The 26,062-nt window shown below is 42.1% G+C and overlaps 1 protein-coding gene across 5 annotated transcripts in view; it reads left to right on the forward strand.

Annotated features, from left to right (window-relative positions):
• Positions 1–26,062, forward strand: part of PTPRT (protein tyrosine phosphatase receptor type T) — a 700,314-nt gene that overhangs the window by 534,149 nt on the left and 140,103 nt on the right. For 2 of the 5 annotated variants that reach the window (XM_038750174.1, XM_038750176.1), the window contains exons 13-15: positions 1,691–1,744; positions 15,300–15,435; positions 24,713–24,742. In XM_038750174.1, coding sequence (XP_038606102.1) covers positions 1,691–1,744; positions 15,300–15,435; positions 24,713–24,742 — 220 coding nt within the window. The remainder of the gene's footprint in view (positions 1–1,690; positions 1,745–15,299; positions 15,436–24,712; positions 24,743–26,062) is intronic. The other 3 variants (XM_038750173.1, XM_038750175.1, XM_038750171.1) reach the window with 2 other exon arrangements.

Below are 26,062 nucleotides of genomic sequence, written 5' to 3' on the forward strand. Positions count from 1 at the left end.
AGTCCTACTGAAGAAGCCTGGCCACTTAAAAGTACACAGGTTTGCCAGTGGAACCTGTTTATCCAAAGTGTATGTGTGGGGTTTTTTTTAATGATATTAAGAGGCAAGATATTTTGGAAGACTTTAAAAATTAAGCTTTCTTCTTTGATATGTGGATCCCCAGTATCCTGCATTCTCTTTTTTCCTAACAAAACATAATATCTGGCCTCGATCATGTTCGTAATATCAAAACTGTCGTCCAAGTTCTGATGATATAAAGTGTATTACAAGTGCAAGAGGCAAAAAGGAGCCACAGCTGGGTTCCTAGCTTCTGGATTGAGTTTGCAATCTTGACAGTTGGAAAAATCATCTTTGATTTGATTTGTAAACTGAACAAAGTCTTTGAGAGAACCACAGGAGGTCAGTTTTCAAGTTGCTTTGTTGACTACAACTACTCTTTCATCTGGCAAATACTATCACTAGCTCTCCCATTAAAGAGCCCCCCTTCGAGGAGCTGAATGCCAAATTCTAGGATAATTAAGCAATAAGATGTGCAAGCAGAGTGACATTGGAAATTATCATATTGTTGGGTGGTGTGGAGAACTTAAGGCTGAAATGAAATTACTTCAGTCCCCCAGGGCATGCTTTGGAAGGTTCCATTTGCATGGAGCAATGAAGGAATGAGAATTTTCCTTTTTAACTGTAGTTCGTTAGGGTTTTTTTTTAATAAATGGAAACCTGAGAAACTTCATCATGAGTTCATCCCCCTGCAACACACACTTGTGCTGTGCCCCTTCTCATGTGACCTGTTCTATATTGAAACAAGGAAAAGATTGCTCAGATTTTGATCTTTCTCAGACATTTCTGGTGGCTGAATTCTACCTTCTCATTTCCAAATAGATGCATTCATTAATACAGTCATAACTCTGCCCTTAACTGTGTACTTATTTTGTGAGGCCTTGAGGACCAGGGACAGCGCATGTATTCTTTCCCAGTGCTTAGCATAGTGCTTTGCATACAGTAAGTGCATAATATACACTATTACTACTACTGCACTGAAAGAGCATTGTGGACAATAACCCTGTGTAATATAACTGGAAAGCTCTGCCCAGACTTCTAACCTCTTTCCAAAACTTCTGAGGAAAGTTTTAAACTCTTCAGAACTTCTCTTTTTTGTGCTTCTATTTTAGGTAGTTCCAATGTCCTTTCTTACCCCTTAGTGTCTCTCTACAAGCAAGTTGGCTAGTATTCTTTTATAAACACACATTTTAACATTGCAGTTGCCCTTTAAAAAGAAAATGCTGATGAAATTACAATTCACTTGCTCTCTGACACAGAGGGCTGCCTAGAAACATTGCCAATTAGATTCCTTAATGACATTGGTGTTGTTTCCTCTATTCTCATTTGAGCCATCCTCCTGGCATTAAAATCCTCTCCTCCCAGATACCGCTAATTTAGACATTTTATGGTAGAAAACTGCGGCCTCTTTCTGAGCAAGGGCAAGAGATGACTTGTATTTTTGCTGTGTTAAATGACTAATGACTCTCAGAGGAAACTGAGTCAGAGGCTTTTGGTCCTTTTTCTTTCTAAGAGAAATGTCTACAATGAGAGCAAATTGCAGTTTGAGTGTTGCGTAGCACATTTTCATTTTTTTTCTTTTTGTTTTCTTCTCTTGTGCATGCTGCCCGGGAACTGTTTTCCTTGTCCTTAGCAGTCCTGGGTAGACCGCAGGTGACCACGTGCTCCCCATCCCTCTTGACCACAGGTGACTATCCATTCAGGAGAGGAGAGCTCAGGATTTCCCAGCATTCCAACATTTACCTTCCCTCTGGGTTCACATGTTGTGTGCATGAGAGACTCCATGTGCAGTTTCTCTGTCATTGTTTTCAAAGAAGTGTTTGGTCTGAATGTGTCCTCTTCACCCGGCTTCTGATGCTTACTTTCTCACCGAGATAGGTCACTGAAAAATCTCTGGGAATTAGAGGGTGATTTCCCATTGTATCATTTTTAATTATAAAATCCGTCCCCATGCACAATGACTGCTGCTAATTCCCAAAGCATGATTCTGCATGGCATGTTTCTGCATGTGTCCACATCAGCTCAGAAGACCTCATCCTCCCCATAATGAGCATGTGGAGTGGTTTCTAGTCCAATAGCCATGGTAATGGTAGTTGGAAGAAGGTCATCTGGGCTCTCAACTCTACTTAGCATAGCTCTCTGTCTGTTGTTTTTGAGGTCTCGGTGTTTCATTCCCTCCTCTATCCCATTCTGTCCATCCATCCTCTAGAAACTGGATGATTGCCTCCTGGCATGGGCAATGGTTATCTGGTTTCCTCCATCTGGGTGGCCAGAACTCTGCACTGCAGGATGGCATATGATGGTGACAAGGGTTTAGTATTGTACTCACCCAGGCGCTTAGTACAGTGCTTTGCAAACACGGTAAGCGCTCAGTAAATACGATTGATTGAATGAATGAATGAAGTGTCTAGCCACATGTTTAAAAGGGAAAACAGTCCTTTTAGATCTATAGTTTTTGAAATGTTCTCCCAGCATGTACTTGTTGCCAAAGAATCCTTAATCCCGAGAGTGATGATAAAGGTCCCTGTAGGTAACTGTGCAATCATGATGTGCTAAAATTGATCTCCCACCCAGAGAGTGACCAGTATAATATTGAAGGAAGCATGTAGCAGAAATAACATCAATAGAAAATTTGACAGGAAAAGCCTATTCTTTGCATTACCTTGCTGCATGAGAAATTGTTCTTCTACCCAGTCTTGTTTCTCCCCCACCCCCCACCCCCACCTCCACCCCCATTTATGGCTGTTCCATTGTTTTATGAAATATATTCAAGTTGGGTAGACAGATAATGTATTCCTTAAACAGGTCTAATCCCAAATCAAGCCTATTTGTTCCTGCCTTTTGCCTTTTGATGCAATGAATGTAATTCTTTTAACAGGTTTTTTTCATTGTGTTGTATTTCTTTTCAAGTAATTTTACATATTAGGTCTATGGAAATGTTTCCTTTTAACAGGTTTCCCCCCTTCTAAGGGCATTTTAAAAATGTGATTCCCACAGTAGTAGTAATACCAGAAATACAGGAAAATTACACACACCATCTTGACAGTTATTTAGAATTCATTCAATCATATTTATTGAGCACTTGCTATGTGCAGAGCACTGTACTAAGTGCTTGAGCACTCTACCAGCATCACTTCTTACTTACAAGAGTCATGATTGGAACAAGGACACATGGGTTTGAACTGGCAAACCTGTCCTCACCAGAACTGAAGTGTTTGTTGAAGATGGTTTAGGGTTCTTCACCATTAATGACCTATTAATTGGTTTTCATTGATGGAGTCCTCAGTTCAATCAGTTTGCCACTGAAATAAGAGCCTCTGAGTTCCCATCAAACTCAAATTAGGGAATGATTCCTTGCTCAGAACCACTCTGCAGACAGTCTGAACTCATCAAGCATCCCTCAGAAAGCTTGCTATGAGAGAGGACACAATAATAATGATAATAATAATAACCACAATAATAATAAATCATAAGAATTGGTATTCATTAGGACTTACTATGTGTCAAACACTCTGATAAGCACTGGGATAGATACAGGATAATAAGGTCAGCCACAGATACTGTGTCACATGGGGCTCACAGTCTAACTAACATTGAGATGCAGCATGGCTCAGTAGAAAGAGCCCGGGCTTGGGAGTCAGAGGTCATGGGTTCTAATCCCGACTCCACCACTTCTCAGCCGTGTGACCTTGGGCAAGTCACTTAACTTCTCCGTGCCTCAGTTACCTCATATATAAAATGGGGATTAAGACTGTGAGCCCCATGTGGAACAACCTAATTACCTTGCATCTCCCCCAGCGCTTAGAACAGTGCTTGGCACATAGTAAGTGCTTAACAAATGCCATTATCATTATTATTATTATTTATGTACATATCTTTAAATAATAGAAGTTATTTATATTAATTTCTGACTCCCCCCTCTAGATTGTAAACTCACTCTGGGCAGGAAGCGTGTCTGTCAGGTATATTGTATTGTGCTCTCCCAAGCACTTAGTACTGTGCTCTGCACACACTAAGTGCTCAATAAGAACCATTGATGATGATAATAATGATAATAATTGTACCTGTTAACCGCTCACTGTGTGTCAAACACTGTTCTAAGCAGTGCAATAGTACAAGTTAATCAGATTGGACACCGTCCATCCCACATGAGTCTCACACTCTTGGTCCCCATTTTTTACAGATGAGGTAACTGAGGCCAAGATCACACAGCAGACTTGTGTCAGAGCTGGGATTAGAACCCATGACCTCAGACTCCTAGGCCTGTGCTCTGTCCACTATACTATGCTGCTTCTGAGAATGGTATTTGTTAAGTGCTTACTATGTGCCAGGCACTGTACTAAACACTGGGGTAGATTCAAACAAATGATGATGATGATGAATGAAGGACACATATTTAATCCCCATTTTACAGATGAGGAAACTAAGACAATTCACCCCAGCCTCGTGGCCTAAGCATGAATCTTGAGAACCTGTGCAACTCCAAGACAAACAGTTTTGAATGTGTAGAAACCCTCTATGGTACGAGTGTAAGTCTAAGTAGAATAGATCATCTATGAAATGACACCAAATGTTTTCTTGATGAAAAATTCCCAAGTCCGGGTTTAAGGGTGGGGAGGGACTTTGGAGGGTTGAACCATAAGAGATAGAGAGGGAGAGACTGAACACAGCACTTCACTCTCCCAGGTTCCCTCCAACTTTCCCAGGGTAGGAGTCTTCTCTCTATGTCCCACCTTCTCTCTTGCCTCTTCTACTCTTCAGGACCTCCCAATCAGTCAATCGGTGGTATTTATTGAGTGTTTAGTCTGTGCAGAGTACTGTATCAAGTGTTTGGGAGTTACAATAAAGATAGTATACACAGTCCTTGCCCTCAAAGTGGGCACTATGAAGTGGAACACAAATGCTAAAGTTAATTATGAGTAATGGGAAGTCACTGAGATTAAAGATCTTGGTGCTGTGGTGTGAGGAGATCTGTATATAGCTGTACTTTATTTATCTATTTATTTATTTATATTAATGTCCCCTCTAGACTGTAAGCTCACTGTGGGCAGGAATGTGTCTGTTGTTATATTGTACTCTCCCAAGCACTTAGTACAGTACTTTGCACACTGTAAGCACTCAATAAATACGATTGAATGAATGAATGAATGAAAGTGCTTGGGAGATGCAGGCTCAAGAATAGAGGTCAGTCAATCAATGATATTTAGTATATGTGGAGCATTATACCAAGCACTTGAGAGTTTACAATAGAGTTGGAAGATAAGATCCCTACCATCAAGGAGCTTACAATTTAGTGAGATGCAGTTGGGGGTGAAATAGGGTAGGAGGTAAGATATTAGTCAGGGGAGGTTTCCTGGAGGAGACATGATCTCCCTTAGCTTGTGCCCCTATCTCTCCTTTGCCATCCCATCTCCCACCTATTGCTGGAGCATGGGAGCCTAAACCCAATCGGAAAACAGTGTTGCCTACTGGACAAAGTCCGGAACTGGGAGTCAAAGGACCTGGGTTCTAATTTTGGCTCTGCCGTGTGCCTGCTGTGTGACCTTGGGCAGTCACTTAACTTCTCTGTGCCTCAATTTCGAACTCTGAAAAATGGGGATTCAATTCTTGTTCTGTCCCCTACGTAGACAGTGAGCCCCATGTGGGACAGGGACTGTGTCTGATCACATTAACTTATATCTAACCCAGCACTTAGAACAGCACAGAGAAGCTGCATGGCTCAATGGAAAGAGGACCATCTTAGGAGTCAGAGGTCATGGGTTCTAATCCCAGCTCTGCCACTTGTCAGGTATGTGACTTTGGGCAAGTCACTTAACTGCTCTGTGCCTCAGTTCCTTCATCTGTAAAATGGGGATTAAGACTATGAGCCCCATGTGGGACAACCTTATTATCTTGTATTCCCCCCCCCACCCCACCTGTCTCCAGCACTTAGAACAGTGCTTGGCACTTAGTAAGCACTTAACAATTGCTATCATCATCATCACTTGACACATAGTAAGTGCTTAATAAATACCATAAAAAATAAATTGGACCCTTCTTGTGGAAGGGATAGGCTCTGGTGCATTTTTGTTAAAGCAACCTTACCTGCAGAATCTGAGGCAAACTGTGGGTAAACTTTCTTGATCCTGGAGTTACATTGGTCTAATGGCTTGTCACCCCTCCAGAGCCTACAGGAAACAACTCTTCAACAGGATACCACAAATCAGCAATTCTCTTTATCTCTGAGCTCTTAAGAATGTTGGCATTAATATATTACCATTGTCCACGTCCTTAAATAGAGCTTCCAAAGACATGACATACCTAAGGTTATGAATACATTAAAGCTCTCATTTTCCCTAAATAGGTTTTCCAATGGGCCCATATTCAGAAACAGACAGGGTTATTATTAATACATTATAACTTCAAATCTCCTTCGGGAAGCTATCTCTAAAATAGTCTATAATGGCAATTGAATGTGTAAAAGAAATGCAGGTGAACATAGTAGGGGGAAAATAAGCTATATTGACTCGTCCCATGCTCTGAGGAGAGTTCTGGTCTGTTGGTGGGTTGGTGGTGGGAAGGGCAGGAGGAAAGGGGAGGGAGAGATGTGCATTCATCTGAGGGTCTAAGGATAGAACTATTCAATCTCTGGTATTTATTGAGCACTTAACATGTGCAGACCACTGTAATCAATCAATCAATCAATCAATCGTATTTATTGAGCGCTTACTATGTGCAGAGCACTGTACTAAGCGCTTGGGAAGTACAATACAATAGAGTCAGTAGAAATGATCTCCTCTTAGATTGTAAGCCCCTGGAGGGACAGGATCGATGTCTAATTCCCATCTGTATGTTTTTTTCTCCCAGAGCTTAGTATAGTGCTCTGCACATAGTAAGCTCTTAATAAATGCTCTTACTACTACTGCCCACGAGTGGCTACTGTGCAGCCACCCATTAGAAGGAACTCAGTGGAGGCACAGTGAGAGAACGGGGGTGCCTAGTGTGGGGTGAGGGTGAGGCAAGGTGAGGAAATGGAGGTGGGATACAGTAGGAGCCAGTGAAGCTTCCCTCTACCTCCTCATGGAGGCTCTCTGGCTCCAGAACCAAATTTTCCCCGAGTTCATTTTAGGGGGCTCCCCAGGCATGAGCTTCAGCTTCCTGGAACCATCCAGCAGGGAAATCGGGAAACTGGAGAGGAGCAGAGGGAAGGTCTTCCCTCTGGACCCCAGGAAAATCCTCTTAACTGAGCTGATTGGATTTGACTTCCCTTTTGTGGAGTTTTCTCCTTTGGGCTGGATCAGGGTCTGAGGAAAGAGCATTTAAGGTCCAGTTCTCAAACCCTGTAAAGATGTAAGGGAGATGCAGTGTGGCCTAGTGGAAAGAGTATGGGCCTAGGAGTCAGAGGACTTGGGTTCTAATCCCAGTTGTGCTACACATCTGCTGTGGGACCTTGGGCAAGTCACTTCGATTCTCTGGGCCTCAGTTGCCTCATCTGTAAAATGCAAATCAAGACTGAGATCCCCATGTGGGACAAGGGCTGTGTCTTACCCAACTACCTTGAATCTACCCACCACTTAGAACAGTGCTTAGTACATAGAAAGCACTTAACAAATAACACAATTAATTATTAGTCAATGTGGGTGTTGCTACTGTTGTTTAAATCAGTTTTCTCTTGATTTTCTTCAGTTATAGGCTGCAAGGACTAGGGTTGCTCATACAGTCCAGACACTTTTTTCTGACATCAGACCAAACGTTTTAACTGCCTGAAAGCCTGTTACAGCAGGACCTGTGATCTGTGGGGCTGAAGATGAACCTCATTCATTCATTCTTTCAATAGTATATATTGAGTGCTTACTTTGTGCAGAGCACTGTACTAAGCACTTGAGAGAGTACAATATAACAATAAACAGACACATTTCCTGCCCACAACTAGCTTACAGTCAAGAGGGAGTTCACAGTCTAGAGGGAGCTTATTTGTCAGCTTCTTCATAACAGCCTTCATAGATCTGTGCCTTTGTGTTTTTTTTTAATAGTATTTATTAAGAGCTTACTATGTGCCAGGCACTGTACTTAGTGTGGGGGTAGATACAAGTTATTCAGGTTGGACATAGTCCATGTCCCACATGGGGTTCAGAGTCTTAATTTCCATTTTATAAAGGAAGTAACTGAGGCACAGATAAATTGAGTGATTTGCCCAAGGTTGCACAGCAGACAGGTGGCAGAGCTAGAATTGGAACCCAGGTCCTTCCAACTTCCAGACTCCTGTTCTATCTACTAGGCAACACTGCTTCTCTACCTGTTATAACCCCACATATTTTGATGATGATGCTATTAGTTAAGCACTTACTGTGTGCCAAGCACTGTTTCAAGGTAATCAGGTTGTCCCACGTGGGGCTCACAGTCTTAATCCCCATTTTCCAGATGAGGTAACTGAGGCACAGAGAAGTTAATTGACTTGCCCAAAGTCACACAGCTGATAAGTGGCGGAGTCAGGATTAGAACCCATGACCTCTGACTCCCAAGCTTGGGCTCTTTGCACTAAACCATGCTTCTTCTGTGTCTCCATAATCCACATTTCTTGGACGTCTCCTTAACTGTTCCCACTTTCCAAATCTTTAATCGTCTCTGCTCTTCAAGGTCTCCCCCTTTCCTTTAACTCCTTGAATCCAACTGGAGTCTGAATGGTGCTGAGTCCAAGATATGGATGACATTTTGTGCAACATACACCCCCAAGCAGACCTCCCAGCCATGATGTTTGCATTTTGCTTAAGATTTTCTATGATTCTGGTTGTTTTTCTGACATGTTGGCACCAAGCCAGTCATTCCCTTTGTTGTACTTATTATTATTATTATGGCATTTGTTAAACACTTACTGTATGTCAAGTACTGTTCTAAGCACTGGAGTAGATATAATTTAATCAGGTCAGACACAGTCCCTGTCCCACATGGAGAGTCTAAGTACTTCTGTTTCAGTGATGTGGCAAAGATGTGGGAACAGAAGAGTCCAATTCAAAAAATCATTCAAAAAGGAAAAGAGAGGCACAGTAAGAGAGAAGAGTAAGGAAGAAGAAAGAGAGGTGATTAGGGGAAGAATACACAGGGGGAAGGGCAGTGTCCATTCCATTTTCATGAGACCCAGAGAGACTCCCCTCTTTAGCTACTCAACACTTGTTCCTCTTTTACTGTATTTAAGTCAGTCACTCATTTGTATTTGTTGAGCACTTCAGCTGCCCACAATGAGCTAACAGTCTAGGGGAGGAGACAGACCTAAACATAAATAAATTAAAGATATGCATGCAAGTTTTGTGGGGCTGGGGTGGGGGAATGAATAAAAGGAGCATGCCAGGGTGACGCACAAGGGTGTGCGAGAAAGAGGAAAGGAGGGCTTAGTCAAGGTGCCTTCAGTAAGGCTTTGAAGAGGGGGAAAGTAGTTGTCTGTCAGATATGAGGAGGGAGAGTGTTCCAGACTGGAGGGAGGGTGTTCCAGACCGGAAGCAGGATGTGGGTTAGAGGTTGGCGAGACCGAGGTACAGTGAGAGGTTTGGCATTAGAGGAGCAAAGTGTGTGGGCTGGGTTGTAATAAAAGAGTAGGGAGGTGAGGTAAGAAGGGGCAAGGTGATTGAGTCCTTTAAAGCCAATGGTGAGGAGTTTCTGTTTGATGCTGAGGTGGATGGGCAACCATTGGAGTTTCTTGAGGAGTTGGGAAACATGGCCTCAACAGTTTTGTAGAAAAATGATCTGAACAGCAGAATGAAGTATGAACTGGAGGCAGGGAGATCAAAAAGGAGGCTGTTACAGTAATCAAGGTGTGATCAGATAGAATAAGTGATTGGATTAACGTGGAGAAGAAAGGGCAGATTTTAGCAATGTTGTGAAGGTCTAACTGACAGGATAAATTGAATGTGTGGGTTGAATAAAAGAGAGAAGTCATGTGCCAGGCACTATACTAAATGCTGGGGTAGATACAAGCTAAATCAGGCTGGACACAGTCCCTGTCCTACATGGGGTTCGCAGCCTGAACCCCATTTTACAGATGAAGTAACTGAGGCACAGAGAAATTCAGTGACTTGACCAAGGTCGCATAAGGCATATGGTGGAGCTGGGATTAGAACCCAGGTCCTTCTGACTCCCAGGCCCATGTTCTCCCAACTTGGCCATTGTGCTTCTCACACTGTTCTTGTTAAATTTGTTATATATAACTGGCTATTCCTCCAATTGCCTCTTGTCAATCACTCAAGATCAATTATTCGCCAAGGAACTGGTGATGTCATCCAACTCTCAGCCAAATGCAACAAACAGCCTGTGGACTTGTAACACCCTTTATAGCCCCCATATTTTCCCAGGCTACCCTGTCATTTTGACCTGACACCACTGATCTGAAATTAATTTATGATTTTCCAACCCCATCCCTTTCAAATAGGCTCTAAATATGAAAACCTTCAGTTACTGCCCTGTGAGATCCAACAACCATATTGTGACCAATAATTTTTCCCTCTATCTATTCCAAACCTTTGGGGAATAGATTTGCTCTTAGCCAAAATGAAATGTTTCTACTTCTACACACATTAAAAAAAAATGCCTTTTAAAGATCGAGAGGAAAGAAAATGTTTCCTTGACGGATTTGGCTGGAATCTCAGCAATCAATGACTCTCTTATTGCTTTTTTCATTATTCTGGCTCAATTTAGTATCACTAATCTTAACTCCTTGCTGGGTGTTTACCCTAGTCCTCCCACTGATTGAGTTTATGCTTCCGCTAATCCTTTTTTATAGATTCCTGTCTCTTTTCAAATCACTACCACGCCTATAGCACCCTGCTTTCTCAAAAGTTAAAATTTGTCGGAAATCTTCCAGTTTCTAACAGACACTGCCATTCCCTGACAACACCAAGTCGTGAAAAAGAGTTGTATGTCTCAAGCTGTGTGCACAGGGGTAAAATTTGAGGTGAATTAAAGTTTTTCCAGTGATGGGCTATTGAAGATCATGATGGAATAGACTGCAATTTGGAGGAAGTAGATGAGAGGGAGGATGCGAGGATACCCAACGGGGAAAGGTCGCTGGGATTGAAAACAAAGACAATGATTTAGGTCTGGAAAATTAATTTAAAGAAACATTTTGGGATTGGGCATAGTTTACATTCAGATATTCCAAGCAGCTGATTGTAATTAATTAACTAATTAATAGTGGTATTTGTTAAGCACCTACTGTGTACCAAACACTGTTCTAGGCGCTGGGGTAGGTACTAGATAATCAGGTTGCCCCACGTTGGGCTCATAGTCTTAATCCCCATTTTACAGATGAGATAACTGAGGCTCAGAGAAGTGAAGTGACTTGCTCAAGGTCACACAGCAGACAAGTGGCGGAGCTGGAATTAGAACCCACAACCTCTGACTCCCAAGCCCATGTTCTCATCACTAGGCCATGTTGCTTCTCTACTGCTTCTCTATACTTTGAGTTAGAAGCTTAATCAGCTTGACTGTCCTGCAGCTGAAGGTGAAGGGATTGGAGCGATGTTTAGCACAGAGTTGCAGGAGAGTGAGGCCTCAGTTGTCAGCAGCTCAGGTGATTGAGGATTCTTCCCCGGGAACAGAACAAAACTCAAAATATGTGCCGTAGAATCATCAAGGCAGAGTGGAGGCTTGGTCTCCCCCAGGCCTTCTCTCTTAAGAGATGCAGCATGGCTCAGTGGAAAAGAGTGCGGGTTTTGGAGTCAGAGGTCATGGGTTCAAATCCCGGCTCCACCAAATGTCAGCTATGTGACTTTGAGCAAGTCACTTAACTTCTCTGTGCCTCAGTTACCTCATCTGTAAAATGGGAATGAAGACTGTGAGCCCCACGTGGGACCACCTGATCACCTTGTAACCTCCCCAATGCTTAAAACAGTGCTTTGCACATAGTAAGCACTTAGTAAATGCCATTATTATTATTATTAGTGAATAGAGCAAAGACCAGGGAGTCAGAAGGATCTGGGTTCTAATCTCAGCTCCAACACTTCTTGATTTTGTTAACACGGGCAAGTCAGTAAACTTCTCTGTGCCTCAATTTCCTCATCTGTAAAATAGGGATTAAGACTGGGAGTCCTTTGTGGGACAGGGACTGTTTCCGACCTGATTAGATTGTATCTACCCCAACACTTAGTACAGTACCAGGCACATAGTAAGTGCTAAACAAATGTTATTATTATTGTTATTATTATTTTCTCAGTTCCTCCTGGGCTCGGTGATTCTCTGCACATGTCATAGGAAGGGATTCTCTGCTCCCCGAGCATAGCCACAGTGCAAATGATGGCCAGATCCTCCCTCTGGGGATTTTCAGCAATGTGGTGCCCACTAAATTGAGCTGATTATTATTTAACACATAAATTTAGAGATTCTGGGGAAGGGGAAAGGGGTTAACAGTCTTAGAATCTAAGACAAGTTGACTGATCAATCCTCACTCTTCTACCAGTTGAGGTTCTAAAGGAACTGGCCTTATATAGAATGTGGTTTTAGCCATGTTTTCCCTCTTCTCTCTTACTGTGTTTTATTTAACGATTATAAATCCTTAATCCACATCAGGATATGGCAGCCGGTTTTCCCATTCCGAATAGAAATCTTAGGCTCTTTTTAGGCAAATCATGACAAGTTCTTAAATTCACTGCAAGGAGAAGTTCAAGATGGGAAATACTGATGTTTTTATTCACATCTGGGGACTAACTTATCAACATGATTTCTGTCTCACCCCCTTATGCTAAAGGATGTCCTCAACCACTGGCCAGTGACTCTGATTGATCGGGCTAACTTTTCCATTGCCAATTTTGTCACACATGTGTGAAACTTGAATAGCTTAATAAATCAACACTATTAGAAATAATAATGCATCCACTATCTAATTACCTCTATGAATCATAGGAAATGACTCAAATTATTGTTTATTGATATCATAAAAGCACCGACCATGAATTAAGCCACGAATAACATAAGGAAACCACTGGTCCCTTCTAAATGAACTTATATTCCAATTAGATGCCCCTTGGACAAATGAAATGAAGAAAGGAAGATGAGGGTGTGGCATTCAGCTAGCACTTTTCTTTGGTTTGGAGTCACTCTCCCAAGTGCTTAAAAGCAACCTGCCATCACCATCCTTTTTTACAAAACACCGTTTTAGAAACTGGCAAGCAGAAGAGCTGGCATTGGTTCAAAGTCCATCCTCTCATGTGATGTTGTGTTCAGCAGCTTCATTAAGTATTTCCTGCAGGCCTAGAAATATTCAACTCACAAATGTAACCTTGAAAATCTAACTGGGCTGGAGAATCTGGGAGGTAGGTAGAAAGAAGACAGCATATTCCCTTCCCATTCCCAGGAAAATGTGTGTGAGGGCCCTCTGGCTTATGGAGCAGAGGGCAGAGCTCATTACTAGTAAGAAATGGAGGTAGAGGAGGAAACAAAGAAAATGAAAATAGAAGACCAGCAGTAGAAAAAGTTAGAGAATAGGTGGGAACTAGGCCTCTCTCAGTAATTAATGAGCATTTTGTTTCCCAAGTCAATCAGTTGTATTTACCAAGAGCTTACTGTGTTGCAAGCACTGTACTAAGTAAGCACTTCGAAAATTCCAGTGCAACAGATTTGGTAGACATGATCCCTTCCCACAAGGAGCTTACAGTCTACATTCTCAAACCCTAGTAGTTGGCTCAAAAGTCATGCTAGAAAACTCCTTCGCTGATCTTCTTTCTCTGTAACTCAAGTACTACTCTAGGAACTTGGTAAGACGTTGGGAGCACTTACCATGTGCAGAGCACTGTACTAAGCACTTGAGAGAGTACCATACCACAATAAGCAGACACATTCCCTTGCCCACAACCAGGGGTAGGGGAAATAGAAAGAAAAGGGTTGCGAGGGGAGGCAGACAGGTAAGTGGCTCTCCTCTGCCTGGCTTTGGCCTAGTGTGATTTTAGGGTAGGAAGTGTTTGCTTCTATGTTTTCTGATTAATATATAATTATGGAATGATAATGGTTGTTCATTTTTAATTAGCATCTTTCATTTGAAAGGATCCCAAAGTGCTTGTCAAATTATGAGCCCAGTATTGTATGTTGTACACAACTAAATCTACTGCTGAAATCATTGAGACATTTGCTGTAATAGGACACAGCCCATAATGGGCCATATGATGGTTAATATCAATCAATCAATCAATCGTATTTATTGAGCATTTACTGTGTGCAGAGCACTGTACTAAGCACTTGGGAAGTACAAGTTGGCAACATATAGAGACAGTCCCTACCCAACAGTGGGCTCACAGTCTAAAAGACTGTATTTAAAGTAGTGGTATTTGTAGAAGTGAAAGCAGAGTAGCATGTAATGAGCATCAGCTGGTGTAATACACAGAACTGAGTGTTTGGGAAGTGCAAAATAAGCAAGAGACAGATTTCCTTCCCACAAGGTACTTTCACTCTAATACCATAGACAGACTTGCAAATATTGAGTAATGAAAGGAAGAAATTGAATGTACAATTGAATTGCCTATAAATAGGGGACCAATTGTTCATTTCCTTCAAAAGTTATGTAAACACTGACTGTGCACAAGGCATTGTTCTTAGCATTGGGAACAAAATACAAATTTCAGAATTACTGATGGTCCTGGTCCTCAAGGGGCTCATAATCTAAGAGTAATGAGGAAAGAAGAGATGGGCAACAGATACAAAAGGAAAGATCAAAGAATAAAAAAAAATAAACGAAAAAGAGAATGGTAAATGCAATAAGAGCAATCGGGCATTGTGGCTAAAAGATCAGAGTTACAGGTTTCCCTCAGCTCAGATTCTAACTGACACATTAGTCACAGCCACACCCTCTCCACTTCGAAGTGACAGAGAAAGGACAGAGAAGGATGGCTGTTGCTGTCATGGTTGAACAGAGCAATGGCAGTTGGGAAATCCTAGTGGCTTGGGGACAGGGTAGTTTTTCTGGTAAACAGCAGAGATCCTCTTTTCCCCCTGAACCAAAAGTCAGAGCATCCAATCTTCAGGTTTTAGGGAAAATGGTGTTTATCCTTGAGAATAGGAAGGGATACTTAGCTGTCTGGTACACTCTTGGGTGCCTCCACTTTCCTTTGGAACATCTGGTAAAGGCTTTTGGAAATGCAGCCTCCTGAACAGATGGACCATTTGGTTTGTTCTGGTGTGGTGAGTTCTAGGTCCCTAAAGTATTTAGGATAAGTTACACTGTATTGAGACTGGAGTTTTATATGAGTTGTTTTTATTTCCCCGCATCTTCTTCCCCTCCTCTTAAGGAGCTTCCACACAGAACTCCAACTCAGTGGAGCCTGAAAAGCAGGTTGACAACACTGTGAAAATGGCAGGAGTGATAGCAGGACTCTTAATGTTTGTCATCATCCTTCTGGGAGCCATGCTCACGATCAAGAGAAGGTAAGTCTCTGCTTTGCTTCTGCTCCTCTTGGCCCAGGATGACTTTATTCATTGACCCGATATTTGAGAGCCAGTGCTTTCTTTGCTTCACCGGACCCTGCATTCCCGATCAGTTTCTGTGGGAGAGAATGGCGCCTATGAAAGACAGGTGATAACAAAAAAAACCCTCTACATGATAAGAACGATTGGGAAGCTCCATATTTTTCCTCTTGGTGAAATGACTCTGAATTGGATAACCCTTGTGTGAGCATGAGATTTTTCATATTTCTGCCACTAAATGTTGTTTGATATTGTTTTTCTGATTCTGCCCTCTGGGAAGCATGGTTAAGTGAAAGTCTGAAATGTTTGTGAGCAAGGGCAAGACTCTCATTTGATTTTCAGAGATTTGGTTCTGAAATGTACTGCAGTTCCACTGATTCTTCATTGAACATCTTCGTGCTTCTTCACCAAATGAGAGTTCTTACATCCCATCTCGTCAAACTGACCTTTCCAGTCCATCAGAGGAGAAGTGCATCCTGAAGTGTGGTGTTAGTTATTCGGAGCCAAGGCCTATTTACAAAAACACCTGTTTTGCAAAGAAGCAAAACTGACAAGTTCTTCCTCTTCATTTTCTATTAGACTTTTTATATGCTGTCAGTAGCTCAGTGTAAATGTGGGCTTTTGCAAACATTGTTTAGCTTTTTTTCTTTCCACTAATAGTTAAGAGGTTCTAAATGAATATGAGTGCTTACTATAGCTAAAGAATTTCACTGGTGGGGTTCCATATTTTCTCAATGAGTCATTTTTCAGCTGATGGTTACTATTCAAACAGCCTGCTGTGAAACTCCCCAACATAAGTCATGCATTGCCATGCCCTCTATAGTGCATCTCTCTCTCCTTCCTAAAATCCCAGTAGCTCCATCCTGTCCCTTCGATTAATTCCATTTTACTTTTTTTTAATCATACTTCACCAAAGTTTGGAAAGTTGTATTGAAAAAAACAGAGCCTTTGACTGAGGTTTGCCTTTCTCCTCATAATCAATCGACAGCAGTCCCCTGGAAAAGAACTTCATGCCAGCTGTGACACCTTCAGTCTATCAAAATTCCCATAAGCTCAATGTCATGAGAAAGAATGAAAAAAAAAGAATTTAAGCAGAAAATAATGAGGACTGGTGACAATGTTCACATTTCAGTTTTAGGAGAAAAGAAATATGGTCCTGAGGCCACTAAATTTAGGCCACAATGTTAGTTGAAACTTGTCAGATTTTCAGTGATGATAACCCACATTAGTAATGTATAGTACTGGTCTAAATATTACCAATTAGTTTTGAATGGATATGCACAAGGGGGTATGTGTGTGTGCATGTGAGTGTGTGTAGGTATATAAAATGTTTCATTTTCAGTTGGGTATTTACCTTTAGGGTGCTTTTGTTGAATCTCTAATATTCAGTGGAAGGATCAGGTGCATGAATCTATAAACTAGAAGGGATCCCATTCTCCATAAGACAAAGTCTGTTCATCTAAGTATTAGGTGGGTGATAAGCAACTGAAATTCATTAACTTGGGAAGGTGTACAAGCATAAAATATGAAGAGATTCCAGAAGGTGTGGATAAATTCATTGATGATAGATCCCTGATAGATTGTTAGAGGGGAAAAAATAGGGAGGTTAGATGGCTGATTTTGGCAGTTTCCAGGCTGATAGGTCTAGCAGATGGTAAGCAACTGAAATTCATCTCAACAGAAAGTTGTGCAGCAGAAACTATCAAGAAGTTTGAAAGGGACTTGGATAAATTCCTGGATGATAAGGTTAGTAGAGGAAAGAATTAGGAATGTGAGAAGGTGCCAGGAAGATAAGCTGCCAGCAAGACCTTCTCCTGGTGTCTTTAGGTGCCGTTGTCTGAGACAGAATATTGGAATGCATTATTCCTCTGAAAAAGGGCACAACTTAGTTTTATTTTCTTATTGGTAGTTTAAAAACAGCTGTATTTGTTAGCCTTATCAAAAATTTAAAATTTAAAAATTTAGGAAAATCTCAATTGTTGACTTTGATTTTTGTTTTTGAAGCCATATTTCATTAATTGCTGAAAGAAAAGGTGTTAACTATGGACACCATGGGATTATATTTGGGATATGGAAAGGGTTTAGAGAGTAAAGGTGGGCATTTATGTGAATACAGTGATTTTCTTCTATCCAGTTTGCATTATTGCCTTATTAGCCCTTGATAGTGCTAGGCTCATTTTCTTTCTCCCTTTGCAAGGTCTGTACTTGTTTCAGATCCTGGTGAGGGACAGTGCGATTACTTCCCTGTTCATTCCCCAATTGACTAGTTTCATCAGGTGGTCAGGGGGATTTATTTGTTAACATGCATTTTTTCCCTCTCCACTTAATCTTAGTTTGTCAGTCCTGCTCACACAGCAATGCCAGGGTTCCGAATATTTAGAATTGCTTGTAGAGTCAGCTCTAAGCTTCTTCTGGCAGATGTTCCCTCATCATATCTAATTGCACATTGGCTGGAATGTTTTGGTAGATGGTATTATTCTTATTGTCATTATTGTTTGTATTAGTAGTAGTAGTAATATTTACAAATACTGGTATTTGTTAAGTGCTTATGATGTGCCAAGCACTGTGCACTTAAGTAAATACAAGATAAGCAGACCAGACATGGTCCCTGCCCCATCCCAGCTCAGTGGCCAAAGGAGAGGGGGAAGAGGTTTTTAATCCCCATTTTACAGATGAGGAACCTGAGTTCTGAAGAAACCTAGTGACTTGTCCAAGGCCACACAGCAGGCAAGTGATGGAGTCAGGATTAGAACCCAGGACTCATGACTCCAAATCCTGTGCTCCTTCACTAGGCCAAGCTGTTTCTTCAGAAGCATTTTCACTACAGAGCAGGTTAAGTGCCCCAAACTCAATCTCTTCCAGAGATAGTCACACCAGGTCCTTGGAGATCAGAAGCCAGTACATCTATCAGAGTCATTGACAGGCCAGAGCTATGTGGATAAAATCAGTCGACTAAATAATTTTCTAACCAAAGTTTCTTTTCATTTGCATAAGTACAAACAGAGGCTGATTAACCCCTTTGAAATAAAGCTTAGTTAAAAGGAACTCACTTTCAGCCTCAGAGGAACACTACAAGATAGGCTTGTCTTTCCAGGCAATGGTGCAGAAACAAAGTAATTTAATTAGACGAACTTGAAGCTATACCTTCGCATGAAGCTGGAAGATATCACAGTGACATCTGCTTGTGGCTCGGGGCACTGTAGTTAATTAGTAGAAGACACGATCCATTTAATTTTCCTAAACAAAGCTTTCTATTAACCAATAAAAATAGGCGGACGAAAAGGGAGGGGATGAATTAATAAGATACGGAGACACAGTAGCATTGAGAACATTGAACAAATGCAGTAAGACTGTCTTTTGAGTAAACCACTGGCCTTTTTCTTAAGGTTTTAAGTGTTTACTCTGTGCCAGGCACTGTTCCAAGTGATGGGGTAGTTACAACCGACTCATGTTGACCACAGGCATGTCCCACATGGGACTGACAGTCTTAATCCCCATTTTACAGGTGAAGCAACTGAGGCACAGAGAAGTTAAGTGACCTGTCCAAGGTCAATCAGCAGAGAATGGGCAGAGCCGCTATTAGATCCCAGGTCCTCTGACTCCCAGGCCTGTGTTCTTTCCACTAAGCTGCTTCTCACCTTGAGTTGGGGTGAATATGTGTCATATGCTACTGCTACATAAATCAAGCAATGAAATGCTTTTGATTGCTTGATTGATGTAGAAGTAGCATTTATTGGGCACCCATTTGGTACGGTGCCCTGTACTAGACAGTTGGTAAGAACAGAATAAAGAAATGACACAGTCCTTGCGCACCAGGAGTTTATACAGTAACAGAGAAGACAGATCATTCGGTCAAACATAAAAAATATAACACGAGTCATCAAAATAAATAATTGAGACCACATATTTACATGAATGCAAAAGAGGGCAGAAATAATGGGGGACATGGACTGTGTCCAACCTGATTAGCTTGTATCTACCCCAGCGCTTAGAATCATACTTACACATAGTAAGTGCTTAACAAATACCATTATCGTTAGTTATTATGATGATTTGGCTCAGGGTGCTCAGGGTCAGTCAGAGAAAGCTTGGGGAAGAGGTGGGATTTTTGTAGAGCTGGGAATGTGGAGAGAGCTGTGGGAGCTGATGTTGGGAGGGACAGAGTTCCAAGCTTGAAGAGTAGAGTGAGGAGATGAAGTGGGAGAGTGGAGAGTGAAGTACAGCTAGAAGGTTAGCTTTGAAGAAATGAACACAGCAAATTGGGGAATAATGGGCAAAGGGAGCAGAAAGGTAACGTGGGATGAGATGTTTGTGAGCTTTGAAGCCGACTGTGATGCGCAGAGAACGAGAGTAGCCAGGGAAGGGCTTTGTGGAGAAGAGAGATGTGCTGAGTAGTAGCATGTGGCATAAGATTGGAGTGGGGAGAGGCTGGAGGTTGGGAAACCAGAGGGAATGCTAAATGCATGTATCATCTTTTGCAGATCTCCCCCAAGCCTTTTCCTATCTGCATCCAACCTCTTCCCGTTATGTGTAGAATGGGAACCCTGTCAGAAAAGGAACCCAGAATTAATCTTGAATTTAGGCCACATTATGGCAACCAAGGGTAATGCAGAAAGGAGCTTGAGTCTTCGGGGCTTAGGATGTCTTTTGCTTCCAGGTAAGCAGGGCAGATGCCTTCTCTTGGGGCTTCTCATTAGCATCACAAACAATAATTGTGGAGTACTTACTGTGGGCAAAGTACTCCCTGCATGCAACCAGAACTTTAACCAGAGTCAGAGGTGACATGCACTGGATTTCTACCTCAGCCTTCTACAGTGAATGAGACTCCAGATGAAAGGCTTCTCAGTTTTTGCTGGACCAAAAGAAAGTACAAGGGATTCACAAGATAGTCTCCCCCTCGGAATCCGCTTAGAGCATGGAGGGTGCTAGCTCAGTTCCTGAATCTTCTTTCCTCTTAAAAAGACCTTCTTACTTGAGACTCTGCACCATTTAAATTTTTCTTTTTATGGTATTTGCTAAGTATGTGCTATGTGCCAGTCACTGCACTGAGCGCCAGGGTAGATGCAAGCTACTCAGGTTGGACACAGTCCCTGTCCCACATGGGACTCATAGTCCTAATCCCCATTTTACAGACGAGGTAATTGAAGGACAGAGAAGTTAATAATAATAATGATGATGGCATTTATTAAGCGCTTACTATGTGCAAAGCACTGTTCTAAGCGCTGGGGAGGTTATAAGGTGATCAGGTTGTCCCACGGGGGGCTCACAGTCTTCATCCCCATTTTACAGATGAGGTAACTGAGGCACAGAGAAGTTAAGTGACTTACCTAAAGTCACACAGCTGACAATTGATGGAACAGGGATTTGAACCCCTGACCGCTGACTCCAAAGCCTGTGCTCTTTCTACTGAGCCACGCTGCTTCTCCAAGTTAAGTGACTTGCCCAAGGTCACACAGCAGATAAGTGGTGGAGTGGGATTAGAACTAGAAAAGGGATTAGAGTCCCTTTTAGACTGTGAGCCCACTGTTGGGTAGGGACTCTCTCTATATGTTGCCAACTTGTACTTCCCAAGCAGTTAGTACAGTTCTCTGCACACAGTAAGCGCTCAATAAATACGATTGATTGATTGATTAGAACTCAGTTCTGACTGACTCCCAGATCCATGCTCACCATCGAAGGACTGGGCCCCCAGTATTGCTCCTCCTCTGCTCTAATGCAGGATGCACTAAAGACTGGGGACAGTACTGCTACTATTCCAGATAGTGCAAACACTTCTTTAAAATAATATTTGTTATGAAGACTGTGAGCTCTATGTGGGACAGAGACTGTGTCCACCCCAATTATCTTGTACAGTTTCTGGCACATTGTAAGTACTTAACAAATACCACAGCATTATTGTCAACATGTCCCAGGCACTATATGAGGCACTGGGGTAGGTACAAAGATAAGCAGGTCGGACACAGTCCATGTCATACCTAGGGCTCACGGTCTTAATGCCCATTGAACAGATGAGGTAACTGAGGCACAGAGAAGTTAAGTGACTTTCCCAAGTTTACCCAGCAGGCAAGTGTCAGAGCTGGGATTGGCACCTAGGTCCTCTGATCCCAGGTCCGTGTTCTTTCCCCTAGGACACCCCCAAGTTAAGTGTGTAGTCTGTTCACCCCAGTGCTTGGTGAATCCTGGAAGTGCTTCTTCCTTTATTTTATTTTTTTCACTCAGGAAGAGTCCTGAGTGAGTCATTTAAGAAAGACTAGAGATGATGGAGTTTGTTCTGTGTGGGATACAGTGAGGTAGCCTTGAATAACTAGATCTGCCACTAACATAGGGACCATTATTGGGCCCTATCAAGGATTAAGAATTGGAATCCTGCCTTTTAACTCCACCTCAAACTTTGTCCTAGGAAACAGCTGCCCCACACCCAGTTGGTTAAGTGTGTACTATGAGCCAGGCAATGCACTAAGCACTGGGGTAGATGAAATCTAATCAGGTTGTACACAGTCCCTGTCCCACAAGGGACTCTCAGTCCTAATCCCATTTTACATATGAGGTAACTGAGGGACAGTTACCTTCAAACCAGCCATTAATTCTCAACGAGCCTTAATTGTCAAACCAGCCGTTAGTTCTAAAGATCTTTTGAGAATCCAATGAAACACCATACTGTATGATTATCTTTGTATTGACTGAGCACACTGTGCGAAGCAGTGCACTAAGCACTGGGGTAAATTTCAAGATAATGATTAAGATACACGTGGAAGTCTTAAATCTCTCAGTACTTCCCAAGCGCTTAGTACAGTGCTCTGCACACAGTAAGCACTCAATAAATACGATTGATTGATTGATGAGAGATGTAAATAAAATATTCGGTGGTATTGAAACTGCTGAGCTTGATTGCCCTGGCCAGTGCTCCTGGAGGCAAAATGATGCCATCTCAGGATCAACAAAGTTGGAAACATGCTCACTCCACCCCTCCCTTTTCTTTCTGAAACAAGGTTACCTAAAAGCGGGGAATCACTCCTTGAGCATCAATCAGTTACTTACTCTTCTGCCGGCTCCATTCCTCTCCAATCCCTCCTCAAGCTGCTGTAGGAGAAGCAGGACATGGACAACTTCCCCAAGGCCCCAAAAGGGTCCAACCTCCAACCTTGACATCTGTCCCCTCCAGTCAGTCAGGACCCATAATTGAGAACAGTGCTTGGCATATAGTAAGCACTTAACAAATACCATCATTATTATTTTTATTATGCTACCTCCAGAGTGGTCCCCACAAAGGTCTGCAAAGGTGTGGGAGTGAGAGGAAAGCACGGGATACAGGGTGAAATTTCCCTCCCACTTAAGTCCGCAACAATGACTCCCCCGAACTGCCCATTCTCCCCCACACAAAGTAGATTTGGGCTAGTTGTCCCTAATAATAATAAAAATAATAGTACTTCTTAAGCACTTACTATGTGCCAAGCACTGTTCTAGGCACTGGGGTAGGCACAAGTTAATCAGGTTGGACACATTCCCTGTCCCATATGGGGCTCTCACTCTTAATCCACATTCTACAGTTGAAGTAACTGAGGCCCAGAGAAGTGAAGTGATTTGCTCAAGGTCACACAGCAGTCATGTGGCAGAACTGGGATCAGAACCCAGGTCTTTCTGACTCCCAGGCTCATGCCTATTATTAAATCAATCAATGGTATATTTGTTGAGCACTAAGTGCAGAGCACTGTACTAAGCATTTGGGAGACTACAATACAACAGAATTAGCGGAAACATTCCCTGCCCATAACATGGAAAAAAGAGCCAGTGTGATTTCCCAAATGTCTCTGGGAAGACTTCAAGCGAGAGAGGCCGAAGTTTCTTTCTGGTAGTAGATTCCGTGAAGGTTAGGAAATCTAGAAAAGCAGCATGGCTTAGTGGAAAGAACACGGGCTTGGGAATCAGAGGACATGGGTTTTAATCCCAGCTCTGCTGCTTGTCTGCTGTGTGATCTCAGGCAAGCCACTTAACATCTCTGTGCCTCAGTTACCTCTTCTGTAAAATGGAGATTAAGACTGTCAGCCCTATGTGGGACAACCTGATTAACTTGTGCCTACCCCAGTGCTTAGAACAGTGCTTGGCACATAGTAAGTGCTTAACAAATACTACAATTATTATTATTAGTCTTTGCCATTCCTTTCAGCATTTCATAATCCAGTTTTGTGATAATCACTTTGCCCTTTCAAACGTGTCAAGCAGTAATTGTGCCAGGGGTTTGTGGAAGAGAATGGATTGCATATTTTAAAGTCCCTCTCACTGTGGAAGCTTGGCAGTCTTTGGTACGATTTGTTAGGCAGCTCCTTCTCCAGGGGACTAACACCTTCCATTCCAGAATAATCATGGCCAAGGTACCCCTTGTATTTAAAGTTCAGGAAAATCAGAGTACAATTGATAGCAGCGTGTACTGAACCTGGTCATTGGGTAGTTACTTGCACTTGAGGAAGAATGTCTTTTGAATCTTTTAAGAGGTCACTGCAATTATGCTAAATATCCCCAGGCTTCTTATTCTTAAACCTGAACACTTTTGCAGGGCAGCAATCTGAGAAGGAAAATGAGACATAGTGCCAAACCAAATGCTGTTTTCTCACAGCGTGAAAGAGCATATATAAAATGGAGGTCAATGAACCTGTTGAAGCATTTGAGTGAATGCACAAACACCTCCCTGGTCTCCTCTGTTCCCTAAAGTTCAATGGCATATCTCCATCAAAAAGAAATATCGATAGCATTTCTCCATCGATATTTCTCCAGGAAGAAGAGAAATATCGCAAACCCTGTCTGTGAGCGGTTCAGGTACAATCTATGAAACAATTATCAAACATTAAATGGAAGCAGTGATTTCATTATTCAATCAATCCATCAAATGGTATTTATTGAGCACTTACTTTGCACGGAGCACTGCAGTAAGTGCATGGGTTATGTTTAGTGTCACAGAGAGCCAACTGGCAAAACCCCGAGGCCGAGCTTTTACCCAAGACTCTCTACTGCCACTGTCTTCTTTTCTTTTGACTTGAACGAGTTTGGTTGAAAGGAGTCATGGTGAGGGCAAAAGAATGTGCATCCAACGAGAAGCAGACACCTCATTAAGTTCAGTGAGGCTGAAATACTGTGAACATTTCAAAGAACCAAGATTTCATATCAATCTAATTATTGCTTGTTTGTTTTTTCTTTTTCCCCCCTTTTGGACATTTTCTTCATCTGACTGCCCATCAATATATAGAAGAAATGCATATTCCTACTCCTATTACTTGTAAGTACCTAGCTGGAGATGACGTTTCTTGAGCATGCTTTTTATAGTGGAACAGTAGTTTTCCTCCCTAAACAATTAATTTTTCCCTCTTGTTCACCTTTGTCTAAGTAGTTTGTACCTTTCCTTTCTTCTCTTCATTTTAGAAACTTTTTATCATCTTTGATTTGTCTTGATTCCCATCCCTTAGTGGTCTTTCCCTCTGTGCAATGCTCTGTACACTGGAATGCGTGTTGTTTTTTCATTACCTAATCTAGGAGTTAGAGACACAGTGTGTTAATAGAAGCTCAAACTGTGAGCCTGCTGTTGGGTAGGGACCGTCTCTATATGTTGCCAGCTTGTGCTTCCCAAGCGCTTAGTACAGTGCTCTGCACACAGTAAGTGCTCAATAAATATGCTTGAATGAATGAATGAAAAGGTGGAACTAGAGGTGCGGTGTGAAGCAGTGTACAATGTTTGTGCATCAGATTTCGTCCAAACTCTACCAAGAGCAGTGGACATTTCTCCATTTAGCAAAGGCAGATATGAGTGGTTCAAGGTGACTCAGTCATCCAGTCCTTGTCTTTTTTACAATTCTTTGGTTTTTAAATAAAACTTGAGCCTCCCTAGGTTCAAAGTACATTTTCTTCTCATGGTATCTACTCTTTTTCCCAGATATCTTTAGTCCTCTATGACTAGTTCTAGGCCAAGCTCCTCAGTCTTGGAGGGATTCTGCACTGAGGTTCAGTTCTTCTGTGGACTTGGGTGAATCATGAACTGTTCTGCTTGTTTCCTCATCCGTTAAAGCAAGACACCAAAAAATACCTTGCCGAGATGTGAATTTATGACTTAGCTAAAGAGCCAAATTCTTTCAGTGCCCACCCAAAACTCCCTGGTCGTAATTAAAGGGCACATTGAGCCAAGTTCTCCCACTCTCGAGCTGCTTTCTGAAAGTAAACCCAGCCCACTGAGTTGCTTCATTAACCCCCTCAGATACAAGGGTATCATTCAGTAAGGCACAACAGACTTAATAACAACCAGGGAGAATTAATGCAGCTTTCAAAGAGACCTGTCTCCATCCCCAAAAGAATTTTAGCAGTGGAGAGAACTGGGTGCACTCATGATTTGGCTCAGTCATACTCTCAGTGGTACCCTACTGTCATGAAATTATATAACATCTTCCAGAACACCTCATGGTCAGTCTAGGCCCTCAGATACTCTTTCTCAATGATCACAAAGACCTCTTTGGGATAAAGTTGAAAAAGCGGATCACGGTGAGCTATAATCCTCTCCAGTCTCCCTTCTGTGCAACAGCCTTGCCCTTTCTAGACATGGAGGGGAAAT

This window comes from Tachyglossus aculeatus, chromosome 8 (genome assembly GCF_015852505.1).
Source record: "Tachyglossus aculeatus isolate mTacAcu1 chromosome 8, mTacAcu1.pri, whole genome shotgun sequence".
Lineage (NCBI taxonomy): Eukaryota > Metazoa > Chordata > Mammalia > Monotremata > Tachyglossidae > Tachyglossus > Tachyglossus aculeatus.